Source organism: Arvicola amphibius, chromosome X (assembly GCF_903992535.2).
Source record: "Arvicola amphibius chromosome X, mArvAmp1.2, whole genome shotgun sequence".
In the NCBI taxonomy this organism is placed as follows: Eukaryota; Metazoa; Chordata; class Mammalia; order Rodentia; family Cricetidae; genus Arvicola; species Arvicola amphibius.
This window is the reverse complement of record NC_052065.1, coordinates 90,720,705-90,745,940: the sequence shown is the minus strand read 5'-3', so window position 1 is coordinate 90,745,940 and position 25,236 is coordinate 90,720,705. Positions and strand designations below refer to the sequence as shown.

General features: G+C 40.1%; 1 protein-coding gene across 1 annotated transcript in view; it reads right to left on the bottom strand.

Annotated features, from left to right (window-relative positions):
• Nucleotides 1-24,757, bottom strand: part of Rnf128 (ring finger protein 128) — a 56,847-nt gene extending 32,090 nt beyond the window's left edge. Inside the window, exon 1 of the mRNA XM_038316866.2 lies at nt 24,075-24,757. Within this exon, the coding sequence (XP_038172794.1) occupies nt 24,075-24,537 (463 nt within the window). The 5' untranslated portion in view covers nt 24,538-24,757. The remainder of the gene's footprint in view (nt 1-24,074) is intronic.
• Nucleotides 24,758-25,236: the final 479 nt, after the last annotated feature.

Sequence of the window (25,236 nt, the reverse complement as noted above, 5' to 3'; positions counted from 1 at the left end):
TATCTAGGTCTTCATTTTTCCTGAGGAGTCAGTCAGAACACCTAGCTCCCTCCCTAAACTAAGAATCTTTTTTATTTTGGAGTGGAAAGAGTCTTTTAATTCACGATAGCAATGGTTTTAGCTATGGGATGGTCAGGAAGTTACATGGTTCACACTAGTAAAATTTACTGGAAAACTTGCTTTACACAAATAATACATTTTAACTATGTTTATGTAAGTAGCTTTTTAATCTTTGTGTTTTATACGTATACGCTGTATGTGCACGTACGTTCATCTGTCAGTACAAGTGCACACACGCTGTGACATACTGTGGACATCGAAGGACAACCTAGGATTCACCTGTCTCTTTCCGTATTTCCCTACAGGAGAGTTGGAATTACAGACGCTCGCACTACTCTGTACGGCTTTACCTGGGTCCTGGAGATTTGAACTCAGGTCTTCACACTTACATGGCAAGTGTTCTATTCTTGAGTCATCTTGTTAACCTTTTAGTAGCAGACATATCACATTTAACATAGTCAAATATGCTTAGCTAAGTCCTTATTTTAAAAAACCTGACTGGTACATACAGCCATAGAATCAGCTTTGTGCTCCATACATTTCAGCACAAAAGTAGAATATTTTTAAAAACAGTTTGTACACAGTGTTTTAGTTCTGTACAACATACATATTAAACACTGATTAAATATATTCAAGTTGGGCAGCAAGATGAGTCGGCGAATAAAAACACTTGCTACTGATGTCTGACAATCTGAGTCAGGACCCGGTTCCCCTGTAAAGATGGAGGGATGGAGACAAATCCACAATGTTCTTCTCTGGTTCCCATACCCATGTTGTGGCATGTGTGCGCTCATCTCACTAAAAATAAAGTGAGTGGAAAAACTATCCAGAAACTATTAGGTTTATTGCATTAGATATTTAACACATAATTTTTGCTCTAGTGGACTATGTGAAGCAAATGACTAAATAATCTGTTTTATCTCTGTAATATTAAAAACATTTCATCTTTAGTCGTATTTCCATCTTATTCCACAGACAAAAGTGTATGAATATTTAATAGTGTCCTATTTTCATAACTAAGATATACTAATCATGATTTGTTATTGACAGTGGGTTATCTTTGTAAACCATTATTTAATATAACAGCAATATTATCTGTCCCCAGGCTGTTATAATTTGTACTTAAATCATATATCATTGAAACTGGAATAGATCTCATGGATCAGCCTAATTCATTAAAAATATATATATATATAAAACACTGGACAATTTTCCTTGAAGGAGGAAGATTCTTGCTTAACTTGTTGCTCACAGAATCAGCTCTCCTCTGCAACTGATGCTTCTCCACCTCTGTTGGCTGAGAAGAGACAATTGAGCTTGGCTCTACAGAAAGTAAAATAGGCTTCCAGAGAGCACTTGGGGGCTTCAGTGCAAATACCCTGCAGCATTTATATTTGTTGGTCAGTCACACTTGGTTTAGTTTCTGAATTTTACTTATACTCTAGATAGATGAGGTTACCAGATAAGGTTTATCTATAAACTAGGGTCTTAACACGTGCCCTATAAGGTAGGCATTGCCATTGTCCCAGTTATAAATAAAACTGAATTCGCAGCAAGGAGAGAGCGGAAGACAAGACAGTTTGGCTTAAGTGCTGTTCTTTTGCTCTTCTCTATTAGTTTGCTATTTTTAATGATATTTAAAGTGATTTGACTTTAAAAATAAAAAACAAAAGAGGGACAGTCCAGGGGTATGGCGGGAAATTTTAAAAACTGGTTCTCAGGGTTGGAAGAAGCCAGAATTGGTAGTGTAGTTTAATTTTATGGTTCAGATCTTCCAACTGTGGCCATATGACAAATTACTCAGTTGCCAAGCTCTAGCCTACTAGTAGGCATTACGATGACAATGTCTGTGTAAGTAGTGCAAAATCCAACTTAACTGGTATCAAACTTAGTTTGATCATTTTTTTTCACTTAGTCATAGCTACCTGTAAAGGCAGTTACTGTTGGGGCTGGGGATATAGTTTAGCAGGTACAGCGCTTGCCTTAAAAGGACAAGGCCAAATTTGATTCGGAGAAGCCACACTTCACACACACACACACACACACACACACACACACACACACACACACACGTACAAAAGCCAATCAACATGGATCATACAATTCCAAGTTAAATTTGTTTTCTACTTAGTACTCTATTGAAAACCTCAAAAGAAGATGCGGACTCTAGAACTCTGAAGAATAGATTCATTTTAGTGGAACAAAGTCAAAATAAAGCAAAGCAAAACCAGCTCTGCGTTTCAGGGCTGAGAATTAAAGGCAAGGCCTCCTGAATGAGACTGTGAATGACGGGCAAGCACTTTACCACTAAGCCCCACCCCAAGGATCTAAAGAAAGCCTTTTATGACTGCTGGGTGTGTGTGAGTTTCTGCTGCTAAAGCAAACCCTCCAGAGCTTTGTTTTCCTTTAAGCTTCCCCGTGACCTTCCAGTGCTGCACGTGACCATTATCACTGCTTCAGCTGATGCTCAATCTTTCCGCTTTCCAAATGAGGTTTTTGTGACCTTTTACGGGAGCCTCTGTTTTCTTTCCTTTCTTTTCTGTTGTGCTGAGAACTGAGCCCAAGGCCTCCTGCATAACGGGCGAATGTTCTAGCATTGAGCTATAATCTCAGTTTTCTAAGTGATCTTTCTAAAGGTTCGCAAAACAGTCACTGTGAAAACTGAGGCGCTTATGATACTGCAATACATATGTGGTCATATTCACAAACTATTGCAAACATTTACTATTCCTACATTAGGCAGACACTGGGGGATAGACACTGAAAGCCTAGCAGAACTCTTTTTTTTTGGCTTATTGCAATTTACATGTATGTGCCCACATACATGTGCGTGTTGCACCCTGTGGGAGTTGTCTCTCTCCTTCCGCCACAGAGGGTCTACAGAATGAACTCTTGTCATATTTCCATGGCATGCACTTTTACCCACTGAGACACTTGCAGGCCCTTAACTCCTTTTTGAAACAAACAAACAAACAAACAACAACAAAAAAAAGGAGTCTCATGTAGCCCAGACTGGCTTCAAACTCACTATGGAACAGAAACTGACCATGAACTGCTGCTGATCCTCCCATTTTAACCTCCAGAGTCCTGGGATTACAAGTGTGACCCACTAGGTCTTGTGGCGTCTTCATTTTTAACAAGATCTGGAAGATGTAGTGGATGTGAGTTTTCAAAGGGACAGTTAAAAAGATGGCCCTTTGCCTTTTACGGAGATTGCTACTGCCACTCCAGATCCGGGGATACTCACAACACTTCTTCGAAGCTCATAAAACTGATCTCTGAGGACTGGAGTTCAAAGCCTTCAGATGACAACCCAATCACTATGCACTAGGCTGTGGGCTCACAGTAAATAAGTAAAACAGCCCGCTTTCTTGGGAACAGTAATAATAAAACAAGATATAAGAACTCTTTTTTATTAATTAGTTGTGTATGTAGTGGTGGTGGCAGATGCTTACAGAGGCCAAAAGAGTGTCAGATCCCCAGAGAGTTGGAGCTAAAGGTAGTTGTGAACCACCCAACATGCATGTTGGGAGCCAAACGTAGGTCTTCTAGAAGAGCAAGTGCCCATAACCACCAAAACATCTCTCTAGCCCCTGCAACAACTCTTACCACTATGACTGAATATCATCCAATTAAAATATTAATCACGACGATCTCTAGCCTAAGTACTATTGAGGACATTTCTTTTATTTTTAGTATTCACATTGCACACAAATTAGATACAGGTTCATGGTGATAGCTGACCCCTTTCATTTATTTTTAAAATGTAATGATATTATGATTCTAGTCTAATCTTATTTACTTGTAAGCACAAACTCATTAAGGAAGTATTCTTACTAAGTCCTGACATAGTAAGTTCTGTGTTTCTGAATCTTTTTACTCACCTTGATACTAATATGTCAAAATATAAATAAGTTTAAAAATTTGTATAACATATGAAATATTATAAGCATAATGACAGCATATTTACAGGACCTTGGCATTACAACAAAAAAACATGAGGAGATGAGTCAAAACTACATCCTTTAATATTGGGGAAGAAGAAGTATTCGCCAAGAGTAAATCACAAATCAGAAGGGCACTAAAGTTCAAAGTAGATGTTGTAAAACTAATCTCAGTGCTGTTCAGGCATCCTGACCCTGCAATGGTGTCAGCACTTGGGAATCCACTGCTTTCTAGAACGGATGAAATTCTACTTGTGAGGGGTTCCCATACAGTTAGGCAGTCGGGAAAGGCAACTATCTCAGTCAGGAATACCAGAGTTCATAAGAATGAAAATCTAAGACATACTTTCATAAGGCCAAAAATACATAACTCTGGATAGTATAGAAAGTTGCTCTACTTCCACGGACTCTCAAATATTTTAACTGTAGGTTTGGAGGGCTCTATTACATCAGAGAACTGGGGAATGGATTCATTTTGATATCATACAAAATTATCTCTGGCAGATGGAGTCTTCAGAAAGCAGCATATTAAAAATAGTGGGGAAATAGAAGCCACTCTGTAGAAAAGGTCACAGATGAATAATTTGTGCAGGACCTATCACATTTACAAGTAACAATTCGTATAGCTGTTTTGAAAACATCTAGTCCTGTCTTAACTCATTCTGGTTTCCACTAGTGGTTTTGTTTAGCACATCATTAAGAACCCGAGAACTAGGTTCACAATTCTCCAATTTTCTGGTCTTAGACACATTTACATGTTTTAAAGTTACTGATGACTTCAAAGAACCTTTGTTTATTTAGGTTATTTCTAGTGACATTTACAAAATTAGAAGTTAATACCAAGGAATTTATCATTCATTTGAAGTCACCATAGATACATAACATAATTTTATCAAAATATTATTTCTTCAAAATATAGTGAGGAAGAGTGGTGTTGCTTATCATTTAAGCAAACCTCTTTAATGCCTGACTTATTACAAGGGAATTTATAGCAGCTGGAAATTCATATATGCTTTTGCATTAGAACAACTGTGATATTTTAGTGGCGGTATATGAAGGTAAAATTTTACTTACAGAAAAGATGCAACTAGAGAAGTGTTGCTTTAATAGTATTTTCAGATATTTGTATATACTGCACTTCAATACTGCACCCAAACTGAATTCTTAATTAGATATAAGGCATAATTTGGAGCCATATCAAAACACGCACACACACACACGGTTAAATCGAAATTCACTGGCTTGCCTTCTATATTTAATGGATCTTTCATTTATCCACATCCCATGTGTGTGTGTGTGTGTGTGTGTGTGTGTGTGTGTGTGTACTGTTCCTGTGGGAGGCTCCTGTATAGGAATGTCCACGTTTGTGGGTCTATGAAGATCACAGGTCAACTTTAGGTGTCATTATCCAGATGTCATCCACTCTGTTTTTTCAGACAAGGTCTTTCATTGGTCTAGATCTCACTAAGAGGCTAGGCTGGCTGGCCAGCAAGTCCCAGGTATGGTATTGCAAATGTGCAGAACTGTACCCAGCTTTGTCGCATGGGCCCCGAGGCATCATCTATCCACTTTAATATTGTGCACTGATCATCTGCAAAGTCTTGGTTCACTGGATTACACAGATATAAGTGATACCTCATTTCAAGACTATACAACATTTAAAAAAGTAAATCACGTGTTAATATCAACTCTGATGTTATTAGAAAAGTCCAAATATCATGAAGGTATCAACTTATCAGGTTCAAGTGGTGGGTACATTTTTAAAATTCCAATTTTGCCAGAAAACTTAAAATTATATCATTGGCAGAAAAGACTGTCAGTGGTTTTCCTTGACAGGCTCAGTTTTCATTTTTGAGAGAAGGTCTTCCAAATATTTAGCTCTGAAGCGCTCCTGTTTGTCAGTAGGTTGTCAAGTTAAAGGAGCTCTCCGAAGAGAAGAGCTAGTTCAGCTGACAGCTCTATCCCACTCGTGCACTTCCTTCCAACACAGCACCGCATCAGATCGCGAGCTGCTTCATGCCTGCTTCACATCCCCTCACACAGAAATGCAGCGCTACGGAAGTGGCGGAAGTGGCGTAGAGGAGAGATTTAACAAAATTAGCTATTTTATTCATTCGCCGAGGTATTCTTTTTTAAACTGACCTTCAGTTTTATTTTTAATCTTTATATGTTATTGTTATTAATATGTTTAATGTAATTTAATTAATTTAACAATTAATGTTATTAATATTTTTATTGATTGAGATTTCATGCAGTATACTCCGATCATATCCACTCCTCTCCTGCAACTCTACCCAAGTCCATTCCTACCTCCCTACCCACCCAACTTCATGGCCTCTCTTTTAAAAACAAATAACCATCAAGTCCAACTAGTGTTGTACAAATACTGCTGGATGCGGTGCCTGCCTTGGAGCTTGGGACTAGCAGGGCTCATGCCCTTAAAGGGAACTGACTCACCCTCTTTCAGAAGCTATCAAATGCCCATAGCTCCTCAGCTAGGAGTGGGGCACTTCATGCCCACTTTCCCTTCCATGTTATCATTTGTCTGGCTTTAGCCTACAAGGGTCTTGTGCATTCTGCCAGAGCAACTGTGAGTTCAGGTGTGAAACTGATTTCCCTGCTGTGTTCAGAAAACACCGTTTCCTTGTCATCCACCACCACCTCTGGTTTACAATCTTCCTTACTTCTCTTCCGCAATGATGGCTGAGCCTTGTAGAGAGAGAGAGATGTAATATAGATTCTCTATATAGAGCTGAGCACATAGTCTTGGGGACATTCTTATGTGACACTGACATTTTCTTTTCCCTAAACGTGCACAGGAGTATGGTCAGTAGCATTTAGTGCGTCAGTCTTAATTTGTTGCTAGCAGATATGTCAAATGTGATGGCATGCGCCTTTAGGCCCAGCACACAGAGGCAGAGGCAGGCTGGACTATGTGAGCACAGGGCCAGTCTGGTCTACATGGTGAGTTCCAGGACAGCCGGGGATATACGTTAAGATCGTGTCTCAAAAAACTATGCTAGCAGTTTTCCTCACTACTGCTTTTACACCATTTATATAAACATGAGCACAGTGAATGAGGTAAATAATGTCTAAATGCTATTATGAAAATAGTCTTGACTTCTTAGACCATTGAGAAATTATCAGAGACCAACAACAGTCCTCTGACAACATCTGAAGAGGTTTGGGGGGTGAATGATCCTCAAAGTTCAATGTGCATGAGATTTAACTGGGAGTCTTCCTAAGCTCCATTTGGAGTCAGAACATAAGGGTGGGATGTGGGAATCTGCTGAGTTCACTAGTTTTATGGGCTTTATTTTTTGGCAGTATGTGGTCTACAGGTAATTCTTTGAGAAACACTACATTAGAATTTGATTAGCGCTTAACTGATATTAAGGTTAAATAATTTCAAGGCAGTGGGGCGGTCACTTTGTCTAGAGAAATATCAGTTGTTTGTCAAGTATAGAAAAAAACCCTGCCAAGAGAATCATTTTCCAAAGCATGCAGCACACTTCGTACAGAGGTTTTTGAAAATCGGCCCCATCAGAAATGACCCCATTCCTTTCCCATTACAGCGATCTCTCGCCATTGTCACTGAAACCATCTAAATTACCAGGAACAAATTTCTAACTACTAGCCAAGTCACCAGTCTATTTCTTTGATTTTTTTTTCTCTTTTTCTCTTTGTGGCTTCAAGAAACACTTCTATATTCATATTATTCTTTTAGTGAAAAGTTCTTTCACAAGCTCCATTTCACATACAGAACGAGGCTTAATGTCTTTTTAGAAGATCCTGGCACATCTGGGTTAGAAATCTAATTGGAGCCATATAGTGTGTATTTCTCTTGAAGTTATGTGCCTTACTTCACACCAAGCTATGAGCTTCTCCAGGTTGGTGACTATGTCTTCCATCACTGTATCTATGACATCTAGTGAAGTGGCCATAACATATGCCCAATAAATACTGATTAACTGGAGTTTTAAGAATATAATACCCTCTTGTTCACAGTATTAATTTCTGACATTTCAATTACCTATATTCTAAAACTATTATACAGAAAATCCCAGAAATAAAAATATAATAAGCTTTAGTTTTATAATTATTCTAGTTCATTACTATTTATTGGTGCTAATACTTATTCTACTTATAAATTGAAGTTTATCATAGGTATGTATGGGAAGGAAGGAAAATACATTATATAGATTAAATATATTTATGACACATGGTTCAATAGTATTTATGGTTTCAAACTTTAGTGGAACATTTTGAGCTATTGTGAGCTATATTTAGTGATCCTTCGAATCTTGATTTAATCTGAAAACAAAATTCATTCTTTTAAGATAATCACTGTTGTTTGCCCAGCAGTGGTGGCACATGCCACATCCCACCACTCAGTAGGCAGGCAGATCTCAGTGAGTTCGAGGCCAACCTGGTCTACAAGAGCTAGCTCCAGGACAGGCACCAAAGCTACAGAGAAATCTGGTCTCAAAAAACCAAAAAATAAAAAAATAAATGAAAAAGATAATCAGTGTTAAACATTCTAAGATATGTCTCTTTCTCACATACAAAGATGTCATATCTAGACAGGGTAGGCCCAGCTACAGAAAGCACATGAGATATATATTGATATAAAGCTAAAGATTAAAGATTATCCTACTCGGTCCATCCTCTGAGGCAGAGTGCCTGTTCTAATGGGAGCTCACCAAATCCAGCTGGACTGGGACTGAACGAGCATGTGATCAAACCGGACTCTGAATGTGGCTGTCAATGGCTGACTGAGAAGCCATTGATAATGGCACTGGGACTTGTTCCTACTGCAAGTACTGGCTTTTTGGGACCCTAGTCTATTTGGATGCAAAGCTTCCTAGACCTGGATGGAGTGGGGAGGGCCTTGGACTTCTCACAGGGCAGGGCTCCCTGCCCTCTCTTAAGGAGGGAGGGAGAGAGAGGAAGGGGAGTGGGGGAGTGGGGGAGTGGGAGGGGAATGGAAGGAAGGGAGGAAGTGTACATTTTTGAATGGAAAAATTAAAAAAAGATTATAGTATGTATAGGGTACACAGTGCTGACTCAGCTAAAATGACCATACTGATAGGCTTGCTCCACTGAAGACATTAATCCCTCTCTAGCCTGGAGCTTGGGTACATATCAGCTTCAGAATTACATTTAAGCGCCAGGGCACAGGCCATTTGGTTCCTAAGGTCAGGTTAGAATACAGTCATCTGGTTCACTAGAAAACTGGTGGTTTTAGTACTTAGGATATTGTTCAGAGAGCATAAAAGAAAACCCTTGAAGCAGCTCTAACAGGTCACTATACAACCTTAAACTGCCAAAAAAAATAGATGTACTATTGCAAGAGTCTACAGAATACAGTTTATTCAGTTAATAATACATTCTGCGATTGTATTGAAATTTGTGTTGACATTTTCTATTGCCATAATTTGAGTGTGCGGTGAAACTAAATTCATCATTTACTGTTGCTACTCATATAAGCTTTCCAGAGGAATGTTAGTAAACTATAATATCAATGTATCCGATCCCTTTGAATAATAAATTTCGCAATATCCAGAGTTGTTCAGAATCTGATGGGAGCAACTAACAGGACCTGAGAGTGACAGTTGGCTGAGCATTAATAAAAAGGTAATGAGATAGAAGTCACAAGGATTTCAGAGAAAGGAAACCCATGCATGTGGACATTTGCTATTTTTGGTTTCATATTGATCAGCTTTGTTTTCCTACATTATGAAGCCTTAGGAAGGAGAAATCCACTGACTAAATTGCTATCCATGTGCAAAACACATGGGTGCAGAATATAGCTATAGCCTAGGCCTGGAAGCTGAGCCTTCAGCTGGAACAGAGCCTCCAGCACTTGCCACTTTACCCTCATTCTCTTAGGCCAAATGGAACTAACGTAAGGACATGCAGAAGGAAGATGGGTTTTGTAGCTTTCATGGTGCCCAGCTCTAGACATCAGGCGCTGTTATTGTTATGTAGACCTGAAATTCCTACCTAAGCTGGCATTTGTAAGCTAGACTATGTCGTTTAGATTTGCCCTGCTGTGACAAAATACCCGAAACAACTTTCAAAAAGGAAAGGTCCATTTTGGGCTAAAAGTTTCAAAGGGTTCAGTCTATGATCATGTAAGCTGGGAACTGGGTTCAGTCACTTTGGACTTGTGGCAAGGCAGAACACTATCATGGCGAGTGTGTGGCAGAACAAAATTACTTACCACATAATGACCATGGAAAAAAAAAGAGTGGTCAGTAGGGACAAGTTCCTAGTACCCCTTTCAGGGACCCAATCCTTTTATTTCATTAGGCTCATGTCAAGAAGATGTACCACCTCCCTGTAATGAGTGGCACAGGCTGGAGACCAAGTCTTTAACGCATGCTCCCATGGGAGACATTTGAGACCCGAAGTGTAACACTGACTAACTGTGACCAATGAGGAAAAATTCAATACAGCCTAAAACTGTGAGCTCCATGGAAAGGGAACAATGACATTGCAATTTATGTCTATGTATTACTTGATCAAACCTCTACTCCTGCCACATCCAACGCACAGGAGGTTCAAACTTTTGCTGGTTTTGGAACCTCTTTTGCATGCTCCTCAGTAGTAGTTTGGAACAGGGAGATTTGATTGTATAAAACTTATATGTTCTGAAACAGCACACTAAATTGAAGTTGAAGCAAATTTTCCTGGCACATTAGAGGCTGTGAGAAATGTTACTGTGAAGTGCATTTCTAGTCCCCAAGCCTGAGCTATTAGGTGAAAGAAAAATTAAGCTTTCCTTTTAATGTATTAAAATGTGCACCTAATTCTTTATATTTATCCATCATAATTAACCTATAATGTAGACATAATTATTACTCTCCACTCTACATGGGTAGAAATCAAGCTTTAAAGAGATTAATTTGGCAAAGCTCGCAAAACTATTACAGGAGATAAATGAACTGGGAATCAAATCAAAATCCATCTGATTCCTAAATCCCTTCCCTTTACCTCTGTGCCAGAAAAGGGGCCATGAATATTTCTGTTGCTGGGCTGTAATCTCTTGATATTAAGGTTTTGTTCTTACTTTAAAAATGGAAATGCATAGAAGGAAAGGAAGGCATGACAGTTGTTCTTATGTCTCACTTTGGTTTTGTTTGGTAAATTTTTCATTTTCTTCCTATTTTTTGTCTTGCTTTGTTTTCTTATTGTACTGGAGATCAAACCCAGAGACTTGCATATGATAGGCAAATGTGCTACCAGTGAGTTGTCCCTAGTTGTCATTGTTTTATGCTGAGACAGGGTCTTGCCACGTAGCCCAGGCTGACATCAAACTCCTAAGTGCTAGGATAAGAGAAATTTGACGCAATGCCTGGACTCATTTCTTCATTATGAAATTTTCCTATAATTTCTTAGAAACTACCCAGAAAAAAATAATAGTATGAGTGTCGCTGCTCTTTTCTTCTTTTTGCATGTAAAACAATTACATATTTCAAAGTATGATACTGAACAACTAAAATAGCCAATGGAAAAGTACTATGTTTCAAATAAAAAAAAACTTAGCAAAAGTTCAAGAGAACTAACATTCCTCAATTTTTTACCATGTGTTCAGTACTTTATTTATAGAATCAGGGAGAATAGGTATTACTAGATCCTTCATGAACATGATAACTGAGGTTCAGATTGCCAAAATGCTCATATTACATATTTACTCATGGGTAAAGCAGTAATTCATGCCAAGCAATCAGACTCAAGGACACCTGTTCTTGCATTGTAATATACTATCTTTCATTTTCAAACGGAACACATTCACCCTTTGTACCATAGATTGAGATACAAAATAAAACAATCACATAGTTTTCCTTACTACCAAAGGCTACTTGTTGGCCTTCCCTTATTCAAGGTTAAGTCAATTCCCATATCTTGTTAGTGAGTTTAGCCACCAAGCACCAGCCAAATGGAAGAAGTGAAAATGCAGTGCTATTGAAATATTCCATCCAGGTGGAAAGCTTGTTAAGACTCGGGGAGCAAGTGACACTCAAAAGTCTCAGGCAATAAACAACTCATAAGTCTCAGAAAATTCCTGAAACTTAACAAGATTCAAAAGCACCCCCCTTCAAAGTTTCTGGGAAAAGTTGAGGGAAGGAATAGAATATGAATACAACATATTATATAAAAAAATAATGAAAAAAGCCGGGTGGTGGTGGCGCACGCCTTTAATCCCAGCACTCGGGAGGCAGAGGCAGGCGGATCTCTGTGAGTTCAAGGCCAGCCTGGTCTACAAGAGCTTGTTCCAGGACAGGCTCCAAAACTACAGAGAAACCCTGTCTCAAAAAAATAATGAAAAAAATGCACTGTGGGGAGGATGTGGGAAAAGACAAGGGAGGGGAAGCCAATATCAAAATATACTATATGAAACATGTAGTGGCATTCATATGTATTTTAATAAATAAATTGCTTGCCTGAAGATCAGAAAAAAAAAAGAGCCAGGCACTGGCTCTTACCTCAATCTCAACCTGAAAATGGTGATCCTACCTCCGGGAAACCTCAGAATAAGTCTGTGACTGAGAACTGTATCCACCCATTTTATATTTCTCTCTAGAGTTGGGACTGAAGGCATGTACCACCACTGCCCGGTTCCTTTGGCAAACTAGTGTGGCTACTGTGATTAAAGGTGTGTCACCACTGCCTGGTCTGTAAAGCTGACTAGTGGGGCTATTTTACTCTCTGACCTTCAGGCAAGTTTGATTTATTAAAATACAAATGAAATGCCACCACAGAAAAAATTTAAATTTGAATCAAGCAAAGTTTTAAAAATGAAATTAAAAAGCCCCTCTGCAAGGTTATGTAAGCACTAACTACTGTTGGAGAAGAGTCTCGTGATGGCTGGTCTGGCTGCACAGAGCTCTAAGAATGTAGCTTTCATGAGCTGCCACCCATCCTTTTCAGTGATACAGCTGTTTTGAGCCACCCATCCTCCTGTGAGTCATCCAATAGATTCACTAGTTCACTAGGCTAGACTCAGGTGGAAATGTTCCTTTAGTCAACACTTTCTCTAGGATGAGTAGATGCTTGCTCATGTCTTCCGAGGAAAAGACAAACCACAGAGGATTAGAGCAAGGAGGTGACAGGTTAATCTTTACGGTGGCCAGTTCTGATATCGCTTGCCATCTTGTGAAAATGAAAGGGAATTGATGAAAGCCAAGACTTTGATGCAAACATTCTTTAGAAGAGTACTTTGGGGACATGGTTTGCTCATGGCTTTGCTAATGAAAGTCTCACTGAAAACAATTCTATTTTCCAGTCCCTATCCAAATGACTATTTAAATCCTCTAAGAAGATAAAAGATGCATTTGGAATGCTGATGGCTATCTAAAGCACAAGTAAAACTTAAGATATTTTTAAAAAATTACTTAAGAACCGGGGCCAGAGAGATGGTTCAGCAGTTAAGAGTACTGGCTTGGCTGCTCTTCCAGAGGACTCTGGCAGTTCACAACCCTCTCTGTAACTTCAGTTCCAGGGGATCCAATGACCCTTTCTGGCCTATAAAGGCACTACAGTCATATGGTGTACAAACATACATGTAGGCAAACACTCATATGTAGTGTGGAATACACATAAAATAAAATATCTTTAAACAATTAAGAATATTATGAGATTATTAGCATAAATAAATAATCTTCAGAGATCATCCAATATGAGAACAAAATTTCTTCCAAGTGAACCACAGGGAAATGGTGCGGGAGAATCCTGATCCATGTGACAATGAAACTGAATGCAATAAAGTCCCAAGCAGCACACTAGAGGAGTGTAATAAGCTAAAGAACTGCAGGACGATCATTATAAGCAGCAACAGAAACACTAATGGGTAACATTCTAAAGTTTATTTGTAAGGTCATTGTTTGGAACTAGACATAACACTTTTTATCCACAGAATTGTGAATAAAAAGAAACTGAAGTTTCAAAAGAGCACACAGACTACTGTATGTTAAAATGCTTTGGGGACTAAAACCTAAGAAAATAAAAATTATTACTTAATCTCAAATTTGACAAAACTTTTTCCAAAAATCATATCAGTATAATACCTAAGGAAAAAAAATAAACAAAAACGTTTCAGATTTACCTTGAATACTGAAACACGAGAAAATATTTACCCAGGAGGATTATATAGCTGCGTAGAGTTTTTGCGGCGATTACAGGAGTGAGTGTAACTATACACTCAAGGTCATTATATAGCAAGAACACGGATTTTTCATAGAGTGATTAATTTCATTTCAAAAGAAGGGAAAGCACCTAGCAAGAAGAAGATAACAGAGATGAGAAGCCGAGGAAAGAGAAAGGGTGAGTATAGGGGCAAGAGGGAAGGGGAAGCAAAAGAAAGGGAACATAGCCATATGTGTCAAGTGTAAGAGTACCCAAGATCGAATTTACCAGACTAGTAAAAGGAGAGTATGGGTGGTTAGAAAGTAGGGGCATTTCTTAAGAGGAAAGAAGTGGCACCACAGCAACCTATTCATTCAAGGCTTTCACATGCAAACCACAAACTAGTGGAGTGTCATCTAGGAGAAAGTAATTTCAAGGGGAATTAAGAAGTTGTTCAGTTTTAATGAGTCAAAATATTCTATCCATCATTAATAAAGTATAAAACAATACTAAGGTTTCTCCACTGTTCTTACTCCAGCAGAAGTTCTTTCCCCTCCCTATAGTGACAAACACCATCAGAGAACCTAGCTTTGCTAGGTGGAAATGATCAACTTTGAATTGTTGACGCTAAGCACAAGTCTTAAAAGTATCGAATAAAATGGATGCTGGAGGATGCTAGTACAATTCAGCAAGTCTTTTCTGAAAAAGAAAGGAAATATAAAGGAAGATGTGTATAAAGGGAGGCTAAATTTTTTTAAATATAAAAGAAAGAGAAACAGTTCATAACAAAATAGGAAAACCCAAGAAGACCTTCAAGTTCTTTAGTGTTGGTGCCTCATTTTTACATATGAAAAAAATCAATTAGTGTTTAGAAGAAGGGATGCAACCTAATAATCACACAGCTGCACTCAAAAGGCCAAAGCAATTCCTAAATTCTCAGTCTGTAAATTGTTCTATAATCACATGTTCTTATTATACTGCACTATTAATTCTTTCTTTAAGCTTTACCAAACTATTGGAATATTGAAGCTTTTTAAAAACAATTTTTCTAGTTATGAAAGTAAAATATATTCATACTAAGAAATGAGAGACTACAGAAAAACAAGGAAGAGGAAAATAACCTGTAATTTCACCAACAATGTTAATAATATGGTGTTATTTTCTTTTTAAATGCCAAAATAACGTTAATTGCAGGCAGCATTTATCTAAGCCACTTCAATGTTTTCTCTGAAATGGCAATGTGTAGAAAGATCATAAAGGCACAACAAATTTTAGTACCATCATCGTTCAGAAAAGGTCAAAATGAATAGAGTTAACTCAAAGACATAGGTTGGTACCTAACTTGATTGTTCAAGTGTTAAAACCAAATAATTCACAATTAGATTCTGAACTCAATAACCTCCAATTACATCTAGTTTCCTGTTGCTCAGCATGAACCACCAGACTTTGTTTAGCTAAAAAAAAAAATCAATATTGTAGTTAGTCTATTGGCAAATGCAAGCAGAACACATACCATGATGCCTAAGAAGGCCATATACAGCTGAAAACGAAGGGAGGAGGAAAAGGAATAAGAACAAAAGACTCTCCCGTAGAGCTGCAAAGTGAATATTGTAGAGCAGAGTGTAGCAAATGGGAACTGTTTTAGTATCCTCCAAAACCCAAACAAGTACATGCACTCGCACACGTGTGCACACATGCACACCATGTGTTTGGTAATAAAATAACACCCTGTGCTGGGCAGTGATGGTGCACACCTTTAATCTCAACACTCGAGAGGCAGAGGCAGGTGGATCTCTGAGTTGAGGCCAGCCTGGTCTGCAGAATGAGTTCCAGGACAGCCAGGGCTACACAGAGAAACTATCTCAAAAGTAAGTAAATAAACACCACCCTCTCATATGTAGGAAAGGATAATCAGTTTTTTTTTCATTGGGATTGTCTTCTGGAATTTGATAGTATTTCATTTTATTGAGTTAGGTACAGGTTACATAAGTGCTTTCATTTGTGAAAAATCCATTGAGCTATGAGCCAATGATTTATGTACCTTTTTAGCATGCCAGTTATACGTCTATATATATATATATAACATGCAATATATATATATACTTCACTGTAATATATATACTTCATTATATATATCATATATACTCCACTATATAGATACTATATATACTGTGTATACTATATCGCTATATATAGCGAAGCATATATTATGTAGTAAGTATATACAGTGAAGTATAACATACTATACACATAGTGAAATATATATTGTATATGCTATATATACACTATGAAGTATATAGATATATAAACTTTCATATTCTTTTTGTTCAATGCTGGATTTCCAACCCAGTGCAATCCTCCCTGAAAATACATGGCACCCTATCAAATGAAGTTTGGAAAATCTCCCGTGATATTTTACAGTTGGGTGGACAGAATTTTTTTAAAAAGCTACTTCAATCCAGGAGGTATAACTTCATCAAGCAGTAGGGAGCTGAGAGAAAAATCTCAACTTTAGAAAAGATTTCACTTATAGGGAGGAATACTAAGAGAATGATAACTAAAGTACAATTGTTGACCAAATCCTTCAAAGGTTGCTGCTGATATAGCTCATTTGATAGACTGCTTGCCTAGCATACACAAAACCTTGGGTTTCATCCTCTGCCGCACATCAACTGAGCTTGGTGGCACACACCTGTCACCCCAGCACACTGGGGGCCGAGGCTTGAGGATCAGTATGTCAAAGTCATCATGGGCTACATAGGATGTTGAAGGCTGGGCTACACCATACCCTGTCTCAGGAAGAAAAGCATTTCAACAGGACGAAGTCATAACAGATTATCACATGGGGTAGACCACTTTATAACTCTTGAATATAGCTCATGTAAACAATTATGGAGACCGTATTTTTGTTTCCAGTTATGGAATTCACACTGTTCTCCATCCAACTGTTGCACTTCCCTTTTGATAGCTAATGGAAGAGAGGTCCATTTCCAGCCCCTAGTCGATTGCCATGACCTTCAACTAGAAGAGAACTCTCTTTTCAGTTTTACCCATGCAAGGAAAATTTGTAATTAAAAGCATTGAGTTTTTATATAGGGCTGTAGTGCACACGGTACATATATAGAATTTTAAAAATAATATATACTTAGGAAAAGAAAATTATGTCGAGAACACTAAATATGACAAATGGGTTTTTCTACAAACTTGTATGCCTTTAAAATTTTTTTCTGAATATTACTACCATAACATTAATTATAAAAAATCAACTCCTATGATAAAAGTAAAATAAAAAGCTTTACCCAAACATGGAAAAAGACACACGAAGCATTATTAACGGTGTTTACTTCTGTGCTAGGGAACATTGAGTAATTTCTTTTTTACATTTTACCTATGCTTAGCTCCATAATCAGAAAATAACAAAGAAAATGTGTGTATGTACTTGTATACACTATAGTCCTCTATTGCAACTCAACGCTTTCATCATTTCAGAAGGGAAAACAAAAGCCATACACAGATGAAGAACATAGAGGTTCAGTGTGATAATACATGTGTGATAATACATACTTCTCAGAGACAGAGGGGATAAAGCCTTCTTTCTGTGCACAGAAATCAATGCACTGATCTAGCTGTGATTCCTGTTTTAAAGGTGAGATCATTTTATGCAGCTCGTGCAATGGAAGCATTTTAACTGGAGACCCCAGTTGAAGGCCAGCGCAGAGAGATGTTTAAATATCCAGAAACAGTGCAGGGTAAACACAGTGGAAGAGCTCACATGTCTCGTCATTTGTTTGTTACCCAGGTAATTCTGCTTTAAGAAAAATCCATAGGATTTAGTCATTTTGTTGGTCACTATAGAAATGAAGGTGCCTATATAGTTTGAAGTATTTCTCTACTCTTACTATATATTCTCCCTGCTCTGAAAGTCTAGACCCTTTAACAGGGTATGGTTTCTATTTTGTATGCAGAAAGAAGCACAGTAATGCTCAATAAAATGAAGTCCAGTTTCCAGTCCTCCGGTATTTTTCCAGCAGATCTTAGGGCCCTCTACCATTTGACTTCTCGGGTGTTTGAGGCATGTCAAAAAGCATTTCTAGAGCACATTCAGAAGAAAGGTTCCCGGGAGGAATCTAATCTAAAGATTAACAAAACATTAAAATGACTACCATCTACCAGGAAGGCCAAACATGTAAACAAATAACAAGGGGCAAAAGGCAGAAAGCATAAGGAGAGATGAGGCACTATTCAAACAAAAATGGTTACTTCGTTTGTAAGTGTGGGCTGTAGCAGGCAGAGGGGAAAAGACTGCACAATATAGAAACACCACAAATGAGCTTCAGATACGTGTGGAATTATTGTGTGTTAATTAAAAATGAAACTGGCTGGCTTTGGTGGCCCATGCCTGCAATCCCAGCACTCAAGAGGCAGAAGCAGGGGAATCTCTGTGACTTTGAGGCCAGCCTCACCCGCCTATCTAATTTCAGGCTACTCGGGCCTATATAGTGAGACCCTGTCTCAAAAAAGTAAGCAAGCAAAACCGTTTTTAAAGAAAAAAGGATTTTACAAATAAAGCAAGCATTTGTGCGGGAATGTGAAGGTGGGTGGGTTTCTGACCCGCAGAGTTGGGAAGAACAGCAGAAGTGCTCTTGACTCCGTTAAAGAGTTGGCTGTGGGGCCTGATGAGTGGAGTTGGATGCCCAAGCCCCAGGGCGAAGGACAGAATCGACTCCTGAAGGTTGTCCTCTGACTTCCACGTGCATTCTAAGGCACACACACCACACACCCATACAAACTTAAAAATCATTAAAAATGGCCATTTAAACAAATGATACTGGGAAAGGAGAGAGTACATGTTGACATCAATGAGAGAAGAGGAATATAATGCTTTCAAAGTCCTCTGGGACCAGTTTATTCAGTTGTGGACACTGGGCTGAGCAGTGAGTTGTAAATGTATAAGCAATGGCATGTATGTGACCCGGGCTCTGGTGGCAACACGGAAGAAGTGCGTGCAGAAAGAAAATGACTGGAGGCAAGGACACCAATCAGGAAGCTGACTGCTGCTTCCTGAGAAGCCAAGGGAACTGAATGCAGGGTATTAATTATCTATCACAAGAGAGAAGGGGACGGTGGGACAGTATTTAAAGAGATAACATCAACTTGCTGCCACAGCTGTTTAGAAAAGAGGGGGGAGCTGCGAAGCCCACAGTTCAATGGAAAAGAAGGGGTAGGTGAACCAGCTCATAAAACAGGGAAGCAAGAGACCTGGAGAAGTCCGAGCCAAGCGCCCAGTGTCAAATATAGTACCGCAGAGACATGCAGGCCACATCTGGAAATGGCAGTGGTATTGCACACTGGCAAATCACCACCACCCAATCCTTCAACCAGCTTATTCAACTGAGAAAGTTGCTATTCTAGAGGAAAAGAAAAAAGAAAGAGTTAAGCAGGGATTGGGACCATGATAATTCAATAGCACACAGCCTTTCAGGGCCAGGTGTGGTGGCACACACCTTTAATCCCAGCATTAGGCAGGCAGAAGCAGGCGGATCTCTGGGAGTTTGAAGCAGGCCTGGTCTACTGAGTGAGACAGCGCAAACAAACAAACAGTATTTCAAAGTGCTTTTTAGATGGGGGAAAAGCGATTGGTAGCTTAACTGAGAAGAAGCTATTAAAGAAAAGAATGTCAAAGCTTGGAAGATCAAAAGTTTTTCCTTGTGGAAAAAAAAATTCTGCCTGATCTACTCTATGCCTAGAGGGTTTAAGTTAAGATTTTGAGTTATGTGGACTTTGAAGTACTGAAGGCTGCTCATTTTCAAATTTTGCTCTCTAAACATAGGACTCAATTTTTGTTTTATAAAATGCATTTAACTAGCCTACTGGGATGAAAAAAGACATGTCATCGACACTATCTCTAATCCTAGCAACCTCAGGGGGTTTTTAAAAATGTTTTATCTCTATCATATAGAAGAGAGAACTAAGAATTAAAATAACTGCCCTAGAGATTAGAAATAGTAAGTGGCAGGCCCCCATCCTCTTAACTAATGCACTACGTTATCATTCAACAAAGTATACAAGCAACTTTTATATACCAAACTGTTCGATGAAAGAGCACTGAATCATTAACTTACACTGTGTTTAGTTCATTATTTTTTTTTTAAAGAAAGCCCTCAGGAACAACGCTTCTCCTGTCACCTCCTTGCATATGTTCCAAGTCCTTGCAAATGTGTCCCAGACTATGAAGGTTACGTGTAGCTCTGCCCGGGCCCTTCAATAAATCCATGCCTGCCCATATTGACGCAAGGAAAATTGTACAAGCAAGTACACAGATCGCTTCAACCCGTAGGCTGTGCTCAATTAGACAGCAGGCATGGCTTAGGCCCCATCTGCTTGATCTGCGAAAGAACAGTAAGCCGTGCCATAGAGAAAGCATGCTTCTCATACTTCAGTGTGAAAAATCTTATCTACATTTTAGATGGCTTCAGGGCTTACTCTACATTTTGGCTGCCGCTCATCTGATTTTCATATTTGAAGTGACTCTGAATAATTAAACTTTGCTATCAAATTCTCCTCAGAATTTTTATCTAGGTTTCTGGATCAATTTAGTTGAAATATATATGCAGGCATTCCGCAGCAAGCTATCACTTCGCATGCAGCCTTTGCAGTGATGTATCTGGATGAGGGGGACTTTCTCTGTAGCTTGTAACCAAAATAGAATACAAACATAAATTGCACGGGTTGAGAGTAGACCTTTGGTGGGTTTGTTCGTTCGTTTGTTTGTTTCTTTGTTCAGGCAGGTTTTCTGTACACAGCCCTGACTGGCCTTGAACTCAGAGATCAGAGATCCATGGACCTCAGTTTGGGATTAAAGGCCTGTACCACCATGCCCAGCTAATAGTAGATCACCTTTTTATGAAATTTTGAAATCTATTTTAAAAAATAGCTTCATTTTCTTAATTGATTGCTCACAGATTGTGAAATTTTTCCCAAAATGAATGAACAAAGGAATAAATAAATGAGTGAGTGGAATAAATAAATAAATAAATAAATAAATAAATAAATGGTATGGCACTGGCCTGTAATCCCAGCACTTGGGTGGCTGAAGCAGTAGGATCATGAGATTTCAACACCAGCCTGAACTCATTGGGTTACAGGGTGAGTAGGAAGCCACTCTGGGCTATACAGACAGATCTTGCCTCCAAAACAAGAAAACAAAAACAAAATCCATGGCTTTAAACCACGTATTTCATTCAGTTCCTTGAAGCAATGCATGTTTAACATTTTATGGTTATGACAGGGGAGAGCATAGATATTCTGTACAAATTCAAAGGGAAAATAATTACAGCGTGCCCCCCCCCCCCCAGAGTCTGTGAAGACAGAGTTTGTAAACAAAGAAGATAGCAGCAAGGGCTTTTCCACAGTTGGTGGCCCCTGTGTAATCCACAAGGACTTAAAACTGAAACCTCGGTCCCACCTATCCCTCACTAGGATACAAACCATTTTGTAAGCCAGATGTTTAAAAGACAGCCCTAGCTGTGTTTACAGGAGAGAGAAGGGCACATAGCATAGTACTCTCCTAATACTCACTAGCAAATGTGAGCACAGTGGCTTCTCCCTGTGCTGCAAAGGAGTTTCTATAGAAGTGTGTGTGTGTGTGTGTGTGTGTGTGTGTGTGTGTGTGTGTGAGAGAGAGAGAGAGAGAGAGAGAGAGGTCATTTTATGCCTCAAAAGCTTTTTGGGTAGTCAGGGTAGTTAGCATAACAGGGGTATCTGTTCTCCCATCGATTTGGGTAATAAAAAGCTTCCAAAGTATCCGAATCTTACATTACACTTGTAACTTTCTTTATTCCTATTTGAGTTCCTGAAGCACATCAGATTTTCAGGCTATCCATGTCTTCACATTGGTAACTGAATAATCAAACATTTGTGCCTTCACTGTTTGCTTCCTCTTATCACTAATCTATTATACAACTAACATTTATGGCTCTTAGTCATCTGCTACCTGGCTTAGCTATTATCCTTAGCAAGCATCTCCAAAAATATCACCTCCATTTTATAGATGGGGAAATCAAGACTCGGTAAGGTTAAATTATCTGTCCAAGGTCACAAAGTTTTGTGTATTAAATCCATAATTGGATTGCCAATCTTGATTACAATGTCTGTTTTTCCTCCTACACCATGGGGCCTGTCAATAAATAATAATCCCTATGTGGAAAGTCTAGCACATACTAGGAGCTCAAAAAAAGTTAATTTGTCTCCTAAAACTACCAGGTAAATATCCTTAACAGGAGTTAAGTAGTTTAACAAGAAACCCTTTAAAATAAAACGTATTATTCAACTGGAAATCATTCATGCAAATGAATCTCATTTGGAGAAGACTAAGTCAAATCCTTGTAAAATCAGATAGCCAAATAAAGACTTTTAAATTTTCCTAAGCTTCATTATTCAACTTTAGTAGCCTTTAAAAGGCAATTGCATTCTAATCAATGGCTCATCATCTAGGAAGGATGCAGTTTGCTCTCTTAATCAATATACTAAATCTAAGAACTGCAGCATTTCAGAGCTGATCCAGACCATAGTGTTCTCTCGTCTCAGCTGTATCTCGGCGTGCTCTGCCAGCTCGGGGCCCACCCCCTATACCTACACTACCATTTCACGAGTAACTTGCACAAGGTCACAATCCTGAGCCAAGCAAAGGGGCTTAGAGGAATTCAGATCGCCGGAGTTCCGGTCCAGTGCTCTTTCCAATTCTACACCACATCCACTCTACGCAAGTGCTCTCCAGGCAGGGGCAGTGGTACTATCGTAAGCAAAACGCAAATTCTCATGCAGTTCAATAACTAAATTCCTTTCTTCAGGGACTCCCAAAGAATTCTCCCTATCTGCTAACCTTTAGTAGCACTGTCCTAGATGTTTGGAGGTTTTATTTCATTTTACCCTAGAGGCAAACATGTGGATAATCGGCTTCTTATTGTCGTGTCTGGTTTGACTGAGGAGGGAACCGAGACTCGAGTTAAGATAAGTTGCCCAAGGTCACAGGACTAGTAAGCGCTGGAGCAGAAATTTGAGTCAAGGTCTGACTTTAGGCCCAGCTCTTAACAGCCAGGAAACATTGTTACTTGTCTTTTCTTTTTTTTTTTTTTCCACCCTGGCTCTTTTTTCTTTGTCCTTCGCGGCCTAGGGATCACAAATCACAAAAGGAGGTTTCTAGAAGGGGGTAAAATACTCACCCCCGCCATGCCCACACGTTTCAGAAGAACCTGGACTACTTTTTACAAAGTCTGGGCCTTTATTTTTTCAGTGACACTAATCACCTGCTTTGGAACTCAAGAACCTAAATCAGATTTGTCAAGGGGCAAACAAAAGCACTGATAACAAGAAGTACTCGGGATCCAAGACCACTGGGCAGAGAACTCCAAAGCTAAAGTTTCCACAAAAATTACAATGAGGTTAACCGAGTACTGTAACCTAATCTCGTACTTGAGACATAGGAAACGTGAAGAGAAACCAGAGACAGAAAAAAATCCGTTTTTATACTGCAAAGAGATTCCCAGGCGATGTTCTGTCCTCATAGTTTAAAAGCCAATGTCCACCCCTCCCACACCCTTAATCCTAGGCAAAGCACCCTCGTGAAACACCAGGAAAAAACGCAAAAGCCCCAGCTGTGCCAGTCTCGGTGGCGTCCCCCCCCCCCCCACACCCCCGTTTGTCTTACCCTTTTCCACCAGAGGCAAATTAAATTCTAAAGGAATTTTTTGCACCCAACCCCCACACCTGGCGAATCTCGGGAGGACCCTGCTCTACTAAGTAGGGGCAAAAAGGACAGCGGCTTTCTTTCCCACAAGGGGATTGGGGGAGGCGAGGCGAGCAGTGAGGGGAACTGGGGAAACTGGGGAAACTGGTCAAAGGAAGAGGTTTGAAGAGGTGCAAATTAGTAGCTGCACTCACCAGGGTGAGACATGGGGATGACCTCATTGCGGGTCCCAGGGAAGTTAAAGATGACAGCTCCAGAAGCCCCTCTCTCCGAAGCCAGATGGATCTTGTCCGCGAAGGTGCAACCTCCGCCGCGTTGGATGAGGGCCAACCAAGACACTTGCACCGTACTTCCCCAAACCGTGGGCACGGTGAAATTGGTGTGCGGGTTACAGGCGTTGAGCGCCCCGGGCCCGTCGGGCGGGACCAGGACCCCGGAGACGGGCTCCAGCGGCGAGTCCTGGCCATACACGCCCTCCTCGCTCAGCTCCCACACCGTGCGGTTCACTCCGGTGTGCGGAACTCGCCAGGACACGTTGAGGTACGCGGTCCACACGGCTTCGGCACCCCGGGAACGGGGTGCGTGCGGACTCAGAGCCAGAAGGAAGCACCAAGCCAGCAGCCTGGCAGCTCCACAACCTTCGACCTGGGTCCCCATGGTGCGCGCTCAGCGGGAGACCCTAACCCGGGGCTTGGTGAGAGCCAGGTAGGGAGCCTGTGGCCAGCAGCCGGTCCGCGGCCAGTGAGGTCGCCTGCTGCCGGCGGGCACGCAGCGGTGGCGGCCGGGCTACTGCAGACGCAGCTCCCTCCCTCAAGCGCTAGAGATGCTTGCTCGCGACTGCCGAGCTAGCGTCGGGCTCTGGGACGCTAGCGCGAAGCTCCGCCCAGCCGGCTGGGGGTAGAGGTGGCTGGGCGAAGGAGGGAGAGATTGAGAGAGAGAGAGAGAGAGAGGAAAGGACACTGCGGGATCCGCCTCTTAAAAGGGTCACAGGGTGGGAAAGAATTACAGGAGGGACTCTTGAGGTTGATCAGCCAGGTGTGTCGGGTCGTCTCTGGGAAGAATGTGAGGGCGAGAAGCTAGAGAATGCACCAATTATGAGCTTTCAGTTCTGATTCGGATAAGAGTTCCCTTTGAAAGGCTGGAATGTCTCGATCCCTCTCATTGGCCTGAAGGGGAGTTTGGGCTATTGGGTAGGAGAATGGGAAAGTACTTCTGAAAAGCTGCAGGTCCAAAGGGTGCGAGTTCTCAGTGGGTGGATAGTGCTGGGCTTAGCTGTTTCTTGGTTTTTACAGGAAGGACAAGCAAAAGGCGTCCTCATTACTCCCTTTATTTAATTATTTTCTTAGTGGCCACAAA